Source organism: Eurosta solidaginis, chromosome 4 (genome assembly GCF_040869045.1).
Source record: "Eurosta solidaginis isolate ZX-2024a chromosome 4, ASM4086904v1, whole genome shotgun sequence".
Taxonomy (NCBI): Eukaryota; Metazoa; Arthropoda; class Insecta; order Diptera; family Tephritidae; genus Eurosta; species Eurosta solidaginis.
The window spans coordinates 105,946,164-105,963,881 of record NC_090322.1 but is presented as its reverse complement, the minus strand read 5'-3'; the positions used below and the strand labels follow the sequence as shown (position 1 = coordinate 105,963,881).

Below are 17,718 nucleotides of genomic sequence, written 5' to 3'. Positions count from 1 at the left end.
TCAATTTGTGTGGCCCAAACCGTGACAAGCATTAAATATCACTTGTCGTAACACTTTTGGCACGTATGTTAGCAGTGTGTCGGTTGATTTATCACAAATTATTACGATGCCCGATTGTTGATGTCGGTGTTCCACTAACTGCAACGAGGTTTATTCGCCATCAAGTAATCCTTTAAGTTCGTTACATTTTGTTTTCTCGTCATGCAATTGTTGTATGTCTACTGGCGTCGGTAGCGAAAAGGTGTCGACCTTTGAGAGCATATCGGATATAATATTATCCGCGCCGCTGATGTGTCGTATGTCCGAAGAAACTGACTAATGAAATTAAGCTGTCGTCTGCCGTGGTGAAAGTTTCTCCCACTTCTGTTCCAATGCATGTGCCAACGGTTTGTGATCCGTGAAAATGAAAGCTGTTCCCTCTAAATGATAACGGAAATGCCGTATTGCCTTGTAAATTGCTGTTAGTTCACGATCGTATGCGCTTTAGCGTTGTTCTGTTGGGGTAAACTTTTGTGAGAAAAAACCGAATGGCATCCACTTACCCTTAACCAATTGCTGTAGCACGGCTGCGACTGCGACGTCGGAGGCGTCAGTCATTGAAGCTATTGTGGCACCTTTCATGGGGAACGCAAGAAGGGCCGCTTCTGCCAATTGTTGTTTCAGTCTCTCGAACGCTTCTGTTGTTTCCCTCGTCCAACAGATCACGGTTTTATCTCTTTTCTTACATGGTCCCATTAATTTCTGTAAGGGTGCCTCGGTGGCCGCAGCATGGGGCATAAATCGCCTATAAAAATTTACTGTCCCCAGAAACCTTCTCAACTCGTGCACTTCCTCCGGCTTTTTGCACTGTAGAATACCTTTGACCTTCTGTGGCAGCGGTCTGATACCATCCGCCGAGACTAAGTGTCCCAAAAACTAATTTTTTCTAAACTTAGTTGACATTTTTCGCCGCTGATAACTAACCCCCTCTCGCGGTAACGATCAAAAAGCTGTTTGAGATGCTCCGCATGTTCCTCTGGCGACGTGGAAGCTACGAGTACATCATCTATGTATGGAAATCAAAAGATAAACCTTTTACTGTTTCGTCAATGTAGGGTTGGAACATTTGGGCAGCATTCCTTAACCCGAAAGCCATATATTTAAACTCAAATAGTCCTAACGGCGTTAGAATAGCTGTCTTTGGCACGTCTGCCGGGTGCACTGGGATCTGGTGGTATGCCTTCTTGCAATCTATTACCGAAACAATTTTTTACCGAACAATTCACCACTTAAGTCCCGTGTATGCCGAATTGGATAGTTATCTGGCACTGTTTTCGCGTTCAATCTCCTATAATCGCCGCAAGGCTGCCAAGTCCCGTTTGATTTCTGCACCATGTGCAACGGGCTCGCCCATTGACTATTTGAGCGCTGACAAATCCCGCGTTCGATTAGGTACTCAAAGTCTTTCTTCGCACATTCCAGTTTTTCAGGAGAAAGTCGTCACACCCTTTGCGCTACCGGTGACCCTCGTATCTCTATATGGTGTTGGACTGCTGTCGTGGGTCTATTGGCCTTGGGCAAGTCATTAGTCACTATGTGGCGGCAGTATGATTTGGCAAAGCGCCCGAGTATGCGTTGCTTGATCGATGATAGCTTTGTTTTTTAAATCCACCAACACGTCGTAGTGTCTTAGGAAATCCGCACCTATTATAGGATACGCAACGTCGGCGATTATGAAACACCACTTAAATGGCCGTCGTAGGCAGAGATCTAATGTTATCTGTAGTTTGCCAAATGTATTAATTGCAGTATTATTCGCAGCAACCAGCTTCATTGCGTTTGGTTGCATACTCTCACCGTGACGTTTGGGTACCACCGAAACTTCGGCGCCCGTGTCGATGAGAAATTTCATTGAGGACGTTCTGGTTGAAAGCTTTGGTGTGAAAGCGCATGGTGGCTCATACCGTGTTGCGTTCTAGCCGAAAATTTGATGATACCAACAGATATCGCGGTTTGTATCCAGTGTGTCCTCACTGCGTGAGCTGGTCGGTCGTGCTTGTTGCCGAGGCGCTCCGATCCGTTGCTGTTTATACGTCACCTCCCGCTTCTCTAAACGATCTAGCTTATCCACCAACTCTGAAATGGCTGCTGTTACATCGTCACTTGGTTTGCAAATAGCATCGACGCTACCACTCATAGTTGGAATTGCCACTATGTCATCAGCTTTTTTTGCCAACTCTTCTACTTCACCCTCCATCGTTATTAAAATTTGCTGCACATGGAGGGGCAGTCGTCGCAGCAATAAGGATTTCAACAATTCTTTACCCAGCTGATGATTCGCCAGGTATTTCATCTCTCGTAACAAAACTGTAGGCTTCCTCTGGCCCGATTCGCCCAACTCGCATAATCGCCTAAACTTTTTTCTTTTGATTCGCTAAATTCTTCGATCAATCGCTCTTTCAATATGTCGTACTTGTTTGCAGTGGGTTGCGAGGAAATAATGTCGCTGGCATGTGCCAGTACAACTGAATCGATTTCGGCAACGACCGTAAAATATTTGGTATTGTCTTTAGTAATTCCCGCTCGTGCAAATTGAGCCTCCACCTGCGCAAACCATTAACGCGGACCTGGTTTCCAAAACGGTGGCGGTTTTACTGCCAACCGTGCACCTTGAAATGGAACTACTGCCTCGTGAAATGTTTCTTCGTTCTCGTTGGCCACGATGTGGAAAATGCCTCAGCAATGCTTGGTTGTACTATTCTGTTGTCGCCGGGGTCACCACTTATAGCATGTTATGTTTCTTATTCTATATTTATTAACTCAAATAAAACTAAAACTAAAAAGAAAAATGTCTTATCTTCAAAGGGAAAGTGCCAAATTATATATGCGTTGAAATTCAAAGTATTACTAGACGTTGGCTGTAGTTGCTAAAACTCAGCTGTTCTATGATGATTTGGGTAGTCACTACATATGTATATATGTATGGTACGTAACAACTACAACACCTTGGTGCAAGACTTGTAAGGGTCCCCTCTTCCTCCTGGTCTTAATAGATGGACCGAAAATTATCTGTCTGGTCGGCAGGCATCGATGCGGTTCAAGAACGTAACATATAAACCAAGAAGAATTAAACACGATGGTGTTCTATCGCCGCTTTTGTTTAACGTCTACATATCGAAGCTCTTAACCACCAGAAGGAGTTAAGGATTTTTTCATACGCCGATGAATGCACGATAATGGTTACAAGTCCAGGCCCACCCATCGATGGCCTATGTAATAAAATAAACAACTATCTCCCTGATATCTCCAGTTTTTTCGCCTCGCGAAACCTAACATTGTCACCGGCCAAATCATAGGCGGCCTTATGTACAACATACACATAACAAATGTCGACCATATTGGACATCCACGTCGATGGCATTACGCCACCGGCTACCAAAAATACTGGGTGTGACGTTCGTTCAAAATCTAAATTTTGGCGAGCGTGCATCCGCCATTGTACCTAGAATCCAGAGAAGTAACAAAATCCTCAAATCTCTTGCTGGCAGCACTTCCGGTAAAGATAAAGAGAAGAAAATACATGCCTGTCAAAATACCGCTCTCAGAGCCGATATGGGCTGTCTTCATATGTCCCAGAGCACCACCTACATAGTGAGGCGAGAGTACTCCCCATAAGGACGAGAAATGAAATGCTGAACAAACCGTTTCTGTTGAATACATAGAAGCCTGGGCATCCACACAGACATCTAAGTAAAGGACGCGATTTACCTCCGAGGAGATATAGACCCAGCTCCTCTTCCAATTTGCTTCGGGCTATATATTTCATGACGATTCCGAACGGCATCTGCAAGGCAGATGGATTTCCACTGGGAAGCTTTTCATGGGAGAAACACACTCGGAGTGCTTGCCAAACCAATGCCGAGGTTCGACTACTTTTAGGAAAACTTTTTTCTAACCGAATTTTTATTTTTTTTAAATCATTGAATGTTCGTGACGTTTCTTTTTTCTTTATCTTTTCTTTTATCCTTAAAATATATGTAAGAGCCCACAAATGGGTATATTCCGGGTTCGTCAAAACTTAAACTTCCCTATTTGTTTTCTATTAAATTCAAAATATACGATCTCATTTTTTACTGAGTATGAGTACTAGTGAAAAGTAAAGTCATCTCTCGGCAAACGAAAATCATACTCTACAAGTCACTTATCGTTCCCGCCCTGCTATACGGTGCAGAAGCATGGACAATGACAACATCAGATGAAACGGTTCTGGGAGTGTTCGAGAGAAAAGTTCTTCGAAAGATTTATGGACCTCTACGTGTTGGCGATGGCGAGTACCGAAGAAGATTTAACGATGAGCTGTACGAGCTATACGCAGACATCAATATAGTCCAGCCAATTAAAACGCAGCGGCTGCGCTGGCTAGGCCATGTTATGCGAATGAACGATGACGCTACGGCCAAGAAAGTGTTTCTATGAGAACCCGCAGAGGTAGAGGGCGGCCCCACTACGTTGGAAGGACCAGGTGGAAAAAGATTTACTCCCTTGGTGTGACCAATTGGCGCTAGTTGGCAGAGAGAAGAAGCGACTGGCGTGTCTTGTTGGACGGCCATAACCGTTTAAACGCCAATTAAGTAAGTAAGTAATGAGTACTAGCATCGATACTTTGATCCGAGTATTTTATACGAGTACCGGTATCGGGGTTGTGTAGCGCAACGCTTTCAAGGGGTTGCCAGCGCAATCTATAGCTTCTCAAACCCAATTGTCAACCGCACTTACCAGTGGTGAATTTTGTTTCTTTAACAGCCGAGGCTCTGGCGACAACACGTTCCTCATGAATCTAGGGGGTGGGCGGTATTTATTTATTTATTTAAACTCGACACAAAACGAAACTGGTCGACTGGTAAAGTATAAAATTTGTACAAAAGGTATTATAACTTATAAATTATAAGATTAACATTAAATAAAAGTAAACTTATGCAGTTAACAATTCAAATTGATTCAGAGAGAATATCAAACTATAAAATACCAGGTCAAATTAGAAAGTATCAGGCTATTTAATGCAGGAAGAGAACACTCGATACTTATACATTTATATAGGTCATTGCAGTGCGCACAACAAATCTGCAGGGGGTCACTTTTTGCGAAGTTTAGGCGACATAGCGGTAAAAGAAAAGGCACGTAGTGTCTCGACGTCCTAGCGGGAACAGCGAAATTAAGCCGAGCTAGCAACTCAGAAGAGTCAATCTCATCGATGACCAACTTGTGGATGAACAAGACCCCAAGTAGAATTCTCCGGTTTTCAAGAGTAGGCAGATTGATGAGAAGAAGCACACTTCTGTAAGATGGAAGATGAATGCTAGAATGGTCTATAAGGTGTTATGTTGTTAAGGTGGTCGGGCTAGTACATAATTGGTGCTTGTTACAGGAACATACCGGATTTGCATCCCGCAAAGGACCATCAACATCGATAACACTCCCCAAAAACCTTCTGGGGTTGTCCTTATCGCTACAACACTATCAAAACAACGGGGTCAACAAGTTTTATGCCGACTCCGAACGCATCCGCAAAGCAGATGAGTTTTCACTGAGAAGCTTTTCATGCCAGAAATATACTCGGAGTGTTTGCCAAATCACTGCCGAAGGGCGGCCCTATTAAGAAAAAAGCGTTTCCAATTGAAAAACCTTTTTTCAAAATTTTCAATGTTGCTTTGCCGAGGGAGTGAACCCAGGACCTTCGGTGTGGTAGGGGGAGCACGCTACCACCACACCACGGTGGCCGCCTAGAGTATTCAAATCTATTGAATTCTGTTTGTCTGCAATATTGAATTAGTTCATACAGAGGTCAAATGTATATGATGAAGTCAAAGTACTTACTGTTGTTAGACGCTCAAGAGCACTAAAGCGTTCTTCTTGGGCAGCAGCGGATTTTTCAAAAGCTTCATGCTTTTTAATAAGATTTTCAACTTCATCTATGGTGTGGCCTAGTTCTGAAGACAAAAGGTATGGCTCTTGTGCAATGAGCCAGGCTTCCGCTACGGCAGCATCTCTGGCGAATTGATACACTTCAAGAACTGTAATAAATACGAAAATATGTAAGCAAATATTTCCAGTGTCATATTTATTTTAGTATGTTACTTAGTTGCAAATTTTCCCATCTCTCTTCCCAACGTCTTAACAATGCATTTCGACTATTGTTCAATTGTAAAAGTCGTTCCTTAATATCAGTTGATGCGTAATGATTTCTGGCTAGTAATTCTTTTCCAAGGGCAATGCAGGCAGCAAAATTGTCTTCCCTTGTATCTATCTCAGCTTTGAGACTTTGGTGATTATTCATGAGTAGTTCCACACCTGACACATCTCTCGGCTTCTCAGAAGTGTTCATCTGCCGGACAAGATCATCCATCCAAATCATTAATATCCGAACCATATTGAAGAATCTAAATAAATCACCGGTATCAGCTAGTTTTTGCTTGCGAGCATCACACATAGCCTGCAAATTAGACCAAGCATGTAAAACTTCTTGCTCCCGGTTAGTAATCTCCTTGGCTTTGTCGCCTGCATATGAATCTTGTAGTTTAGCTGATTCTTCTTGAATTTGTTGCACCTGTGAATAAAGGGTCATAATATCCTGCATGAAATTATGGTGTTTTCTTTGCAAGGCCGAAACAGATCCAGCATCTCGTCCCAATTCATCCGAAACTCCGTGTTGTTTTTCAATTACACGGCTTAAAATATCTTTACAGTCATGGAAGAATTTATGAAGTTCTTTCGAAGCAGCTAACATCTGCGTGCGCGTTTCAATAAGTTCTAAAAGATCTTGCCATGATTCATTTAAATTGTCTTTCCATTCAGCAATCGTTGCCGAATCTGAATGACCAGCTTGTATTAAGTTGTCAGCAATACTATTAATTTTAGCAACTCGTTCACCACCCACAGCTTCTGTATCGCGAGCAAATTCGTTGAATCGTTCGGAAAGTAATGTGACGTGATCATAATCCTGACCAAGTTCTTGCGATCCAGCAACCACTTCCCTATCCGTAATCCATTGCTCCAAGTCGTCAACTTCCCTGCTCAACATAAATAATTGTAATGCTTCGTTTAATCGTGCTCGGCGTTCTCCTGCCAAATCCTTAAGGCCAGCATACAGTTTATCTAATTGTGATTGCTTAACAGATACGGCATCGCCATTACCAGTGTCCTCGGTATTAAATTGTCGTGCAACCTCACCAAGTTGACGAATGGTATTAGCATAGTCTTCGACAGACTGTTCTAAATTTTCATGCTTTTTCATAAGGTTTTGTGCACTAATCTCATCTTTTCCTCGGTCCTCGACCATCATATACAATTCTTGTTCACTCATCCACGACTCGGCCTCTTGTGCATCGAAAAAGTATTGTTGCACCTTTTCTGATTCTAAGAGACTTTTCTTACGATTACCTATAGCATCTTTTAGTTCTTGCCATTTTTGTGTTAGATCGCTTATGAGGCTCTCAAACTTTTTGGCATCCTCATGACCTTCATCAATCAATTTTCTACCATTATTACAAATAGCCATAATTCGTGGCTCATGATTATCAATTTCTGTAGCAAGGGATTGATTCTTTTTTTTTAAAACATGAACATTGAACAACGAATTACCATAATCTTTTGAAGTTGCTAAAGGTAATTTCTCATCAATCCATAATTTTTCATCTTCCACATCACGGCAAAATTGGAATGCTTCCTTCTTCTTTTCAAGTTGCTTTTGTCGTTCAATAAGTGGTGCTTTGATTTTTTGAAATCTGTCAAGAACAGCGGTTTTTTTTACAACAATCGGTTCGATCTTTTCCAAAGGTGTAGTCTTTTGCAAATATTCAGTTTGCTTATCAATTTCTTCAACTTGACGTTCCTTAGCTGCCATTTGCGTTTGTATGACTTGTTGTTTTTGCATTAATATATTAACTGACGTGAGATCATTACCGGTATCGGCATTTACGATTTGTTTTTCCAAATCAGTAATGTACGAATCGATATCGTCACATGTTTGCTGAACCAAGACTTCCCGATTGGCATCGAATAACAGCGCACCTTTTTCTTTTGTATGAATTTCTAAATCTTTAAATTGCTTTGCAAGCTCCTTCAATTTAGGCTCTATAATATCTTTGAATTCTGGTTTCTCTTTAGATAGATCCTGCGCTGCCTTTTCTGCTTCAAATAAACGTTCTTTATTTGCTGCGATCTCTGCCTCAAACGCTTGATGCCTCGTCCATTTAGAATGAATTGTTTTTGCACTTCTATATGTTTCATCTTGGGATGTTACATACCTTTCTTGAACCCATTCAGCTAATTCTTCTAAATCTTGCAAAAATTCATGCAACTTAACTTGATTCTTCAATTTTTCATGTTGATCCAGAGCACGATGTCGATTATCATCACGTCGACCAGCAATATTTTCTGCTCTTTTACCAATTTTGTCTGCATCAAAGTGTTCTTTCTCTACGAGTGTGTCAGCTACTTGTAATAAGGTGTTTATCTTATCATCATTTGCCTCCATTGTGGTCAAGAAAGCCTCGTGACGTTTAAGTTGGTTTTCGGCTTGCTCTAAATTAACTGGAGTATCATCTTTGCTCAGGAAATGTTCTTGTTGACTTAAAAGAACCTCAGTCTGACGAGCATCACGATTAAACAACTGTTGATCAAGACTTTGTGATAGTAGAACTTGCCTATTTTCCCACATTTGATGCAATTCTTCCCAACCATCTTTCAAAGCATTCAATCTTTCACGCAGGAACATATACTGTGGATCATCTGAAGTACTCGACTCTGATGTTAAACGCTCCCCATACTCCATCATATTCTTATAATCCTCGGTATAGTTATCAATTTCTTCACGAATCGATTGATGTTGATTTAATAGTTTTTCAGCTTCAGGCAATGACGTTGGAGTATCTTCAGAAGCTACATCCGTTTGCGTTTTAGTTAACCAAGTCTGAAAATGATCCAAATCGCGCAAGAATCTATGCAAATCACCCGCCTCTTCTAACTTGGAGTCGCGCTCCTTTAACATTAGAGTTAGTTGTTCCCATATGACCTCAATTTGCGAGATTCGGTCACGAATTATTTGTGCTTCTTCCGGATGTTCATGTTCTATACTATCAGCTTCTTTGCTTAAACTTGAAAGTTTTGCTTGAATAGCTGCCAAGTCTCGTTCCATGCCACTTAGCCGCCTTTGCAACGTCATCACTCCTGTCAAATCCATCTCCAGACTGTCTGTTTCTGTTAAAATACGTTTCTTATCTTCAATCCACGATATTGTTTCTCTACATTCAATATAGAATGTTTGAACGCCATGAGCAGATTTAAGATCATCCATTTTCGCTTCGGCTTTTTCGCGTAACGCCGACCATTCTTGATTAAGATGATTTTGTCGGTCCAATATTTCGTCAGAGTTAGGATGTTCAACATGCAATAATTGTCGTGCCAATTGATTTACGACGGCAACGCGGGATGCATTTGCATTCATTTCTTTATCAAAGCCTTCGAAACGATGTTTCATTATCTCAACATCTTCAATGTCTTTTCCCGGTGTCATAGTATCCAACATTTTTGTTTTTTCTTTAATCCATTGTTCAACACCGTCCGCTTCCGACATCAATTTATACAAGCTGAGCGCATCTAAAAGGCGTTGCTTACGCAATTTCGCTAATTCTGTCAACTCTTTATAACGGGTGTCAATAGCTTCTAGTCGTTTGTCTACATTTGACTTTTCCGTATCGTTTAATTTCAAGTCCTCAGCTTGTTTATGTAGAGCGATTATAACTTCAGCATAATTCTTGAGCTCGTCAGCAACATCCTTGTGTTTTTTAAGCAATGATTGGACGTTTGCCTCATCTCGCCCAACATCTTCACTAGATACTATTCTCAATGTATCAAGCATCCAATTGTCTACATCATCAGCGTCCGCAAACAATTGGAAGTATTCCACTGCATTTTCGAGGCGTTGGCGTCGATACTTGGTTAAATCTAATAAATGATCCCATTTCGAAAGGATTTCTTTCAAACGATCTTTAATGCGATCGGCTCCGAAGTGTCCTTCTGTAATTAATTCTGCGCCTATTTTAGCAACTCCTTGTAATTGCGGATCATGGGATGTTATTTCCGATTCTAAAGCTTTATGTTTACTTAGTAAGAGATTTACTGTGGTTAAATCATGACCAATTTCATCAGTTGAAACAATTTGTTCTTTTTCTTTTATCCAGTTCTCCTCGTCAGCAGTATCCCAATAAAATTGCCATAGTTTTCGACTCTCTTCCAAGCGACTTCGTCGCTCTACAGCCAATCTCACCAGTTCAGCATAAGCATCTTCTAATTGTTGAACACGACTAACAATGATTTCGGGATCGCATGGTTTGTATGAGTCTGGGTCGTCACTTAAGAATTTCTGAGAATTTTGGACGACAACTTTAACACGCTCGCCCAAAATATTTATATCTGCCTCTACAAGCGAATGCTTTTGAAGTAAGTCTTCAACACCCATCAAATGTTTTCCGTAATCGTCTGTCAAAAGAAGTTGTCTGATTTCCTCCATATTATCCAATATGTACAACATTTCCTGGAAGTTTTGTTGCAATTGTAGCGATATTTCTAGCCGCATTCTTCGGGCTCTTAACAATTCAAGCAAGTATGACCATAATCGCATTACATTTTCTTTACGCAGTAGTATGCGCTTAACATCATGATATCGTTCGGATTCCAATTCATCACATACAGCGATGACAGCTTGAACACGTTCTTCATATGCGAAAATATCAGTTTCAATAGCTTCGTGTTTTTTTGCGGCAGCTTCTACCGCGGCTAAATCGAAACCAAAATTATCTTGACTAACCAATCTTTGATTTTCCGAAAGCCATGTTTCACGCATTGATGCCTTTCTATCAAAACGAGCTGCAAGTTGCTCCAATTTCTCTTGACGAATTAGTTCTTCACGTAAAGCCAATTCTCGTTCATGTTCAGCTTTTTCCAACCTCTCCCAAGCTTTATTTATATCTGATATCATTTTTCCCTCTTTAGGGATATATGGCTTTTGGTTATTTGCACGCATTTTAGATTGAAGTGTAAACAACAAAACTTCCAAATTACCCTTTTCTACAAATTTTGGAGGTTTCTCTATAGTTCGATAGTTAGAAAACTGAGATAATTGACTTTGAACCCCAGCTAAAGAGTTTTCAAAATCACGTTCGCCGAGTGATTGAATTGTAGTTTCAATCCATTTTAATAAATCGCTGGTAAAATGTTCATAGTCATGTATCATTTTATCATTTTCCATTGCAATTCCGACAACTTTGCCTATTCTTTTGCCTTGTACAGTCTCTTGCTTCAATTTGCTAAAGTAATGATAGTATGTCACAACATAAGTAATAATAGATTTCTCATCCGGGTGATCAACAAACACATCTTCAGCATCAAGTAACTTAGCCAGACCCAGCTTTTCCTCAGCAACATCGAAAGCATTATTCAAATTATACAAAGGGTTTGCCTTTGACAACTTTTCAAATTGGACTAAGTCTGGACGGTGTTTGTGAATGATAGCATTGAAAGCAAGACCATCACGCCAAGAAGTCGTAAAGTTTCTCACATTAACGTTATTGTATCCGGCAGTTTTCATCTGGCACCAAAGCAGTAGAGCGTCTTTTGCGGATTTCGTCTCCTTGTTATCAACTTCCTCGATTGTAATATCTTGAATCTAAAAAGCAAAAAAAAAAATATATATATATTTGAAAATATATATCAGAAAAGACATCTATAATTTAATAATTAGGTATGTACTTCTTGTAAGGATATAAGTCGTATATTCATTCCATGGCTTTCAATATAAACATTCCCTTCAGAAAAAATGTATTAATTGGTAAAAAAAAAACGTAAGAACTTTAACTATGGTGTATAATGTACCGTCGTACTTCCATTTTCCACACAAACAAGGAATTAGAGGAATTAAAAAAAAAAAAAATTAAAAATGCTATTCTAAAAGTTGATCTTTATGATATAAAAAATGCTTATAGTATTGTTTTTCGGTATCTGACGATCTAAAGTTAGGCGTTCGCAGAATGAACACAATGAGACTTCTTAAGTAAACTGTAAGCGTATAAAAATTTAATCGCACTCTATTTTTATAAGGATTACATTTTGGTATTCAATAACTTTTCTTAATTATTTGTATAACTACTGAGTTAGGTTAGGTAAGGGTTAACTGGCCGGTCAATAAAGACCTCGCATATACTGAATGTGTTAACTGTGTTTAGCTTCCCAATGCAGCCGGTTCTATGTACCGGAGCGACTCAGGATTTTTCCCGACCAAGGGCTGTCCTTCCAGTGTAACCCCATTTAATTTTTTGCGTCCCTACCACAAATTGTCATCCTCCCAGCAGACCTCACATAGACTGAATAAGTCGGTAGTGTTACCAGGAAAAACCCTATCAAAAACCAGGACCTATGTTATAAACAAACTCCGTCCTCCTGGCAAATACTCGAAGCTTCCTAGGATTTAAGCCACTTGCTGCTTTTAGATCGGACAGCTGTATCACTCCTAATAGCTGGAGTCTTAGCCTGGCTAGCGCAGGGCAAGAGCACAGAACGTGCTCGATCGTTTCATCCTCCAGCACGCACTTCCTACATCTGCTATCACTGACCAAGCCTAATTTAAAGGCATGTGACGCCAGAAGGCAGTGTCCAGTCAGAATACCCGTCATGAGTCTACAGTCCTCTCTTTTTAATGATAGAAGCAACTTTGTTACTATAAGGTTGTAAGACCAGCACATAATCTTCGACACTTTACAGCCCCGCGCTTGAACCCACGCCTTTTCTGCTTGGTCGATCATGTGCACCTCTCGCCTTCGCTTAATTGCGCCCTTTTTAGCTAATTCATTCGCTTTTTCATTCCCATCTATTCCTATATGCCTTGGGACCCAATATAGATGTATGCTTCTCCCTGTCCCGATTCTCTCCAGGGACTGCTTACACTCTAACACGCATTTAGATGCTGTGGTATGCGATATTATTGCCTTAATTGTTACTTGACTGTCAATATAAAAGTTAACTCTTTTCCGACAGGAATCGTGTAGGCCATGGAAACAGACTCTTAGTACCTACCACATTTTGCACCGTTTGCCAGCACAGAATATATATGTTTGCGTCATCCGCCCAATGCAGCTCCTACTTTGGAAGGTGCCACTTTCCTAGATGTTCTGGTGTCCGCCACTGCAACCCCCGACGGGCTTAATTGCGCCATGTTGCCAGGCCGCAAACCGAAATACACCGGGTACCCAAATGCTTACCCAGGGACGTCCAGTCCCAGGACCACAACAGCAATTGCGTCCTGGCATGCCACAACTCAGAAGTAGTCACCCGTCACTTACTCCTAGAGTGACGACGTCTCCCCCGCTGCGCTTAAGAATTCTGCAGTTAAACTGTAATGGATTAACTGGCAAGATCACGGAGATATTCGATTTCATGAAGCGGCACAACATCCGCATTTCTGCGATTCAAGAGACCAAACTCACAGCAAGATCTCCTCTGCAGACCTGCTTTGGGTATAACGCCCACAGAAAAGATCGCGAGAGCGGAAATGGAGGCGGTCTTGCGTTTATCATACACCACTCAGTGCAATACAATATATTTGATCCCGACCTCGGCCGCAGGGACAGTCTTCTTGAACGTCATGGCATATCTGTCCGGTCAGGCGATGTAAACCTAGAAATCATCAACATATACATCCCTCCTGTCACCTGTTGCCCCAGTGGATACCGCCCTGATATCAGAGTATTACTCACTGGCGATAATCGCATTATCTTAGGCGATTTCAATGCCCATCACGATCTATGGCATTCAAACCTGCAGGCGGACAGCAGGGGTGAATGTTGGCGCATCAAATAGAAGAAATTCTGCATAATAAACGAGACGCCCCCACTTGTATGGTAGGAAGCTGTCATATTTCGCCAGATCCATCCATCGTGAGCGCAGGTCAAAAGTAAACTGTGTAAACTGGCAGCTGATGGTAACATTGGCATCTGACCACCTGCCTATACTCCTTTCACTCGAGCGATCCAACGACTTCATCATTGCCGAGAACCGCACTTTCATCAACTTTAAGAAAGGAAAGTGGTATGACTACAAATCCTTTACAGGCACTCGCTTTGCTGCCCTCCCTATCCCGACTGATGCTCGCCAAGGGGAACGTGCTTTCCGCAAGGTCATTGACTCTGCTCGTTTTATTCCCGCCGGAAGAATTCCGGAATCTGGCCTGATTTTCCGACGGAGACCGCAAATTTAGCGAGAAAACGTGACCTTATACAGGCGACCCCCATATAAGGGATATAAACCAACCCATCAGATTGCTTGTGGATGGACACAAACGGGCCAAATGGAAAGAGCATTTGAAGAATGGTAACCTCTCCACCGATGTGGGTAAGCTTTGGTCCACCATAAAGGCCCTATAGAATCCGTCGAAGCACAATGATAAAATTTCCACCGCCTTTTTTTGTTACGTGTTTTAATATACTTATTGATTGACTTAATTTAATTTATGGTTAATTTATCGTAAACTATTTTTAACATATGTATTTCTGGATCTGAGTGTTATTTTTCTGTTGTGCAAAAAGAGATGTAAATCTTACTGTACTAATATTTTAGAAATAAAATTGAATTGAATTGAATTGAAGTGCTGTCGGATGCGAAAAAATGGGCGAGCGCTTTTTGCAGACAATATATAATGCATTCTACGGTTGACAAAGTTAGACGGCGGGCCAACAGACGCGCACACAATCATAAATACAGCGCGTCCCAATTACCATCACCGCCAGAGAGGTTGGGGATGCCATCGGTCATGCTAAACCATCTAAAGCAAAGGTCCCAGACGGCCTAGCCATGCCGATGCTGAAAAACCTAGGCAAAAAGGGATTGAATTATCTAGCACATGTCTTCAACTTGGCCCTTTCCACCTTTGTCATCCCCGTAAAGTGGAATATAGCCAAGGTGATCCCGCTACTGAAGCCTAAGAAACCAGCTATCATAGGAGATTATTCGTCCGATAGCACTCCTATCGCCAGTAGCCAAGACACTTGAAGCTATTCTGCTTCCCTCCTTTAATTCAAATTTGCAACTAGCCAACCATCAGCATGGCTTCACAATCTCTTAAAAGGTGCAATTCAGGAATGTAACATCCAAGTCAAAAAGAATTAAACAAGGGGTGCCACAGGGTGGCGAGTTATCTACTTTATTTAAATATACTTTATTTTTGTATTTTATTTTTTGAATTACTTTATTTTGATTATTATTTCAAAAAGAAAATTTTACAATAGCGGACGTCATAATGGATGACCTCATTGAAAACTCTTTTAATACGTTAAACCAGCAACATAATGTACAAATTAAATTTTTAGTCAAATATGTGGACGACATATTTGCGATCGTCCGACGAAATGATGTTCAAATAATCTTAGACACCCTCAACAGCTACCACAACAAACTACACCTGACGCTTGAAATAGAAAAAGACAACTGCATTCCCTTTCTGGATGTAAAAATACACAAAATAAACAATGCTTTAATTTTCGACTGGTACGCAAAACCCACTTCCTCTGGGCGTATGATTAACTTTTACTCCTCTCAACCCCTTAACTATAAAATAAACACTGCTAAAAACTTCATAAGTAAAGTTTTGTCCCTAAGCCATGAGAAGTTCCATAACAGCAACATCCACAAAATAATACAAACACTTAAAAGCAACAACTACCCTGATAGCACAATATCAAGTTTATTACAACAACAAACTATGAAAATAAACCAAAACCAACATCAAACACAAACTGAAAACAAAACAAAGCAATATCACAGCGTAACATACATACCGAAATTCACCGAACACATTCGCAAAAATATTTAAAAAAAACAAAGGAAACATTGCTCTCGTATATAAATCGAACCACACTCTATCCAATGTCTTCACACAAACAAAAAGCCCCATCGAACCCCTACAACAAAGCAACGTCATATACCAAATAACTTGCAAAGGAAAAGAGAACGAGGAATGTAATAAGCTATACATCGGCACGACCCGAAGGTCACTGAAAGTACGACTAGCAGAGCACCAAGCCGACATACAGAAAAACAAAAGCAACACCGCATTATCACAACACACAACAACCAGTGGACACACAGCTGATCTGACAAACACAAAAATATTGGACAAAAACAAACGAGGGAGAGCGTGATACACTTTGGAAAGCTTACGAATATTGCAACAAAGGGAAAACACAGTCAATAAAAAGGAAGACACAGCTGACATTGCCTCTGCGTACCTACTATGCCTATAAGCACTTTAGTATGACAATGATACCCAATGCGCGCGGTATTAATAATTAGTTAATTTTTTAGTTAATAATATAAACAAATAATGTAAGTTTTTTAGTTTTTGTTTTTTGTCATATGTAACTCAATGTTTAATTGTTAAAAATTAAAATGTAATGCAAAATATGTATAATGATTTTGTTGTTGAATATAGATCTCGCTCCAGAAGATGCTAGGGTGACTAGCGAAACGTCGAGCTGCGACAGTGAAGTAAAATTGTTTTATTTGCACTGAAAACCAAAATAGGTCAAATAGCCTACTTAACTCCAATAAATTTAAGAAAATTTACCGGAATCACCAATAAGAAAATTTTAGTGTCAGCGTATTTATAAATTTTAAATATCAATATTAATATAAAAATTTAAACAAATAATAACATTTTAAAAATATATTGTTTAATTTAAACTATATCTGGCGATCCTACCAACGATCCTTCTGACCTATACATATACATATTTCTTGATTTACGCAATAAGAAAATTACGAAAATCCTGGATGAAATATCGCTGTTAAAAAATCTAATAACACTTGATTGTACAAATAATTCAATAACTAATCTACCATTGTCATTGACCTCCTTGGCACATTTGGTTAACTTACAAATCGAGGGCAATCCGATTAAATCCATACTACGCGTATTTTATGAACATTACGTGAACGTGCGTGTGTCTCTATCGAAAAACAACATCTTTATCAAAGTGATACAAATTCTTTATCATCGACATCATCGGCAATTTCATTTATACTATGGCGGAACGATACAAGATAGTTTGAATAACCCACGTCGTCCAACTGACGACTGTAATGAAATGCAATATTTCCCGATAAATACAAAATGAGAAATACACACACACTTAATGTGACAATACAACATCTTTCAACAATGCTTGATGAGAAACCTTGCCTGAATCGCTTCAATTTCTCAAAGGCTATACTAAACTTAGTGTTCTGAATACTTTACGGGAGTTGAACATATGCAATAATCGTTTTGATCACATACAAAGCTGTCTTTATAAAATAAAAACCTTCAAATCCTATTAACCAGTGATAATCATATCAATCATATAGATGCTTAACATTACGAATGTTGGTCTGCGCCCACATTTATTTTTTAATTGCCACTAATTATCTACTAAACTAGTCATATAACGTACAATAATTTATTTTTGAAAATTAAATTTTTTTTAATTTAAAAATATCAAAATAAATGTAACACATAAAACTAATAGTACCAGTATAATGACCTGATCATTTAGTAAGCTGTATTGTTCAAAATTTTTGTATTTTTAACAACTCATACTCATATTTTATTTTAAAAAGTTTGTTTCTTCAATCTTTTGTTACATTATGAAGTGAAAA

At 39.9% G+C, this 17,718-nt stretch overlaps 2 protein-coding genes across 4 annotated transcripts in view; one reads left to right on the top strand and one right to left on the bottom strand.

Annotated features, from left to right (window-relative positions):
• Positions 1-17,718, top strand: part of LOC137250097 (uncharacterized) — a 198,918-nt gene that overhangs the window by 73,135 nt on the left and 108,065 nt on the right. The window lies entirely within an intron of this gene.
• beta-Spec (spectrin beta chain) overlaps positions 1-17,718 on the bottom strand; it is a 152,764-nt gene that overhangs the window by 46,684 nt on the left and 88,362 nt on the right. For all 3 annotated transcript variants that reach the window (XM_067782377.1, XM_067782379.1, XM_067782378.1), the window contains exons 3-4: positions 6,115-11,701; positions 5,854-6,050 (exon numbers count right to left, since the gene is read on the bottom strand). In XM_067782377.1, the coding sequence (XP_067638478.1) occupies positions 5,854-6,050; positions 6,115-11,701 (5,784 nt within the window). The remainder of the gene's footprint in view (positions 1-5,853; positions 6,051-6,114; positions 11,702-17,718) is intronic.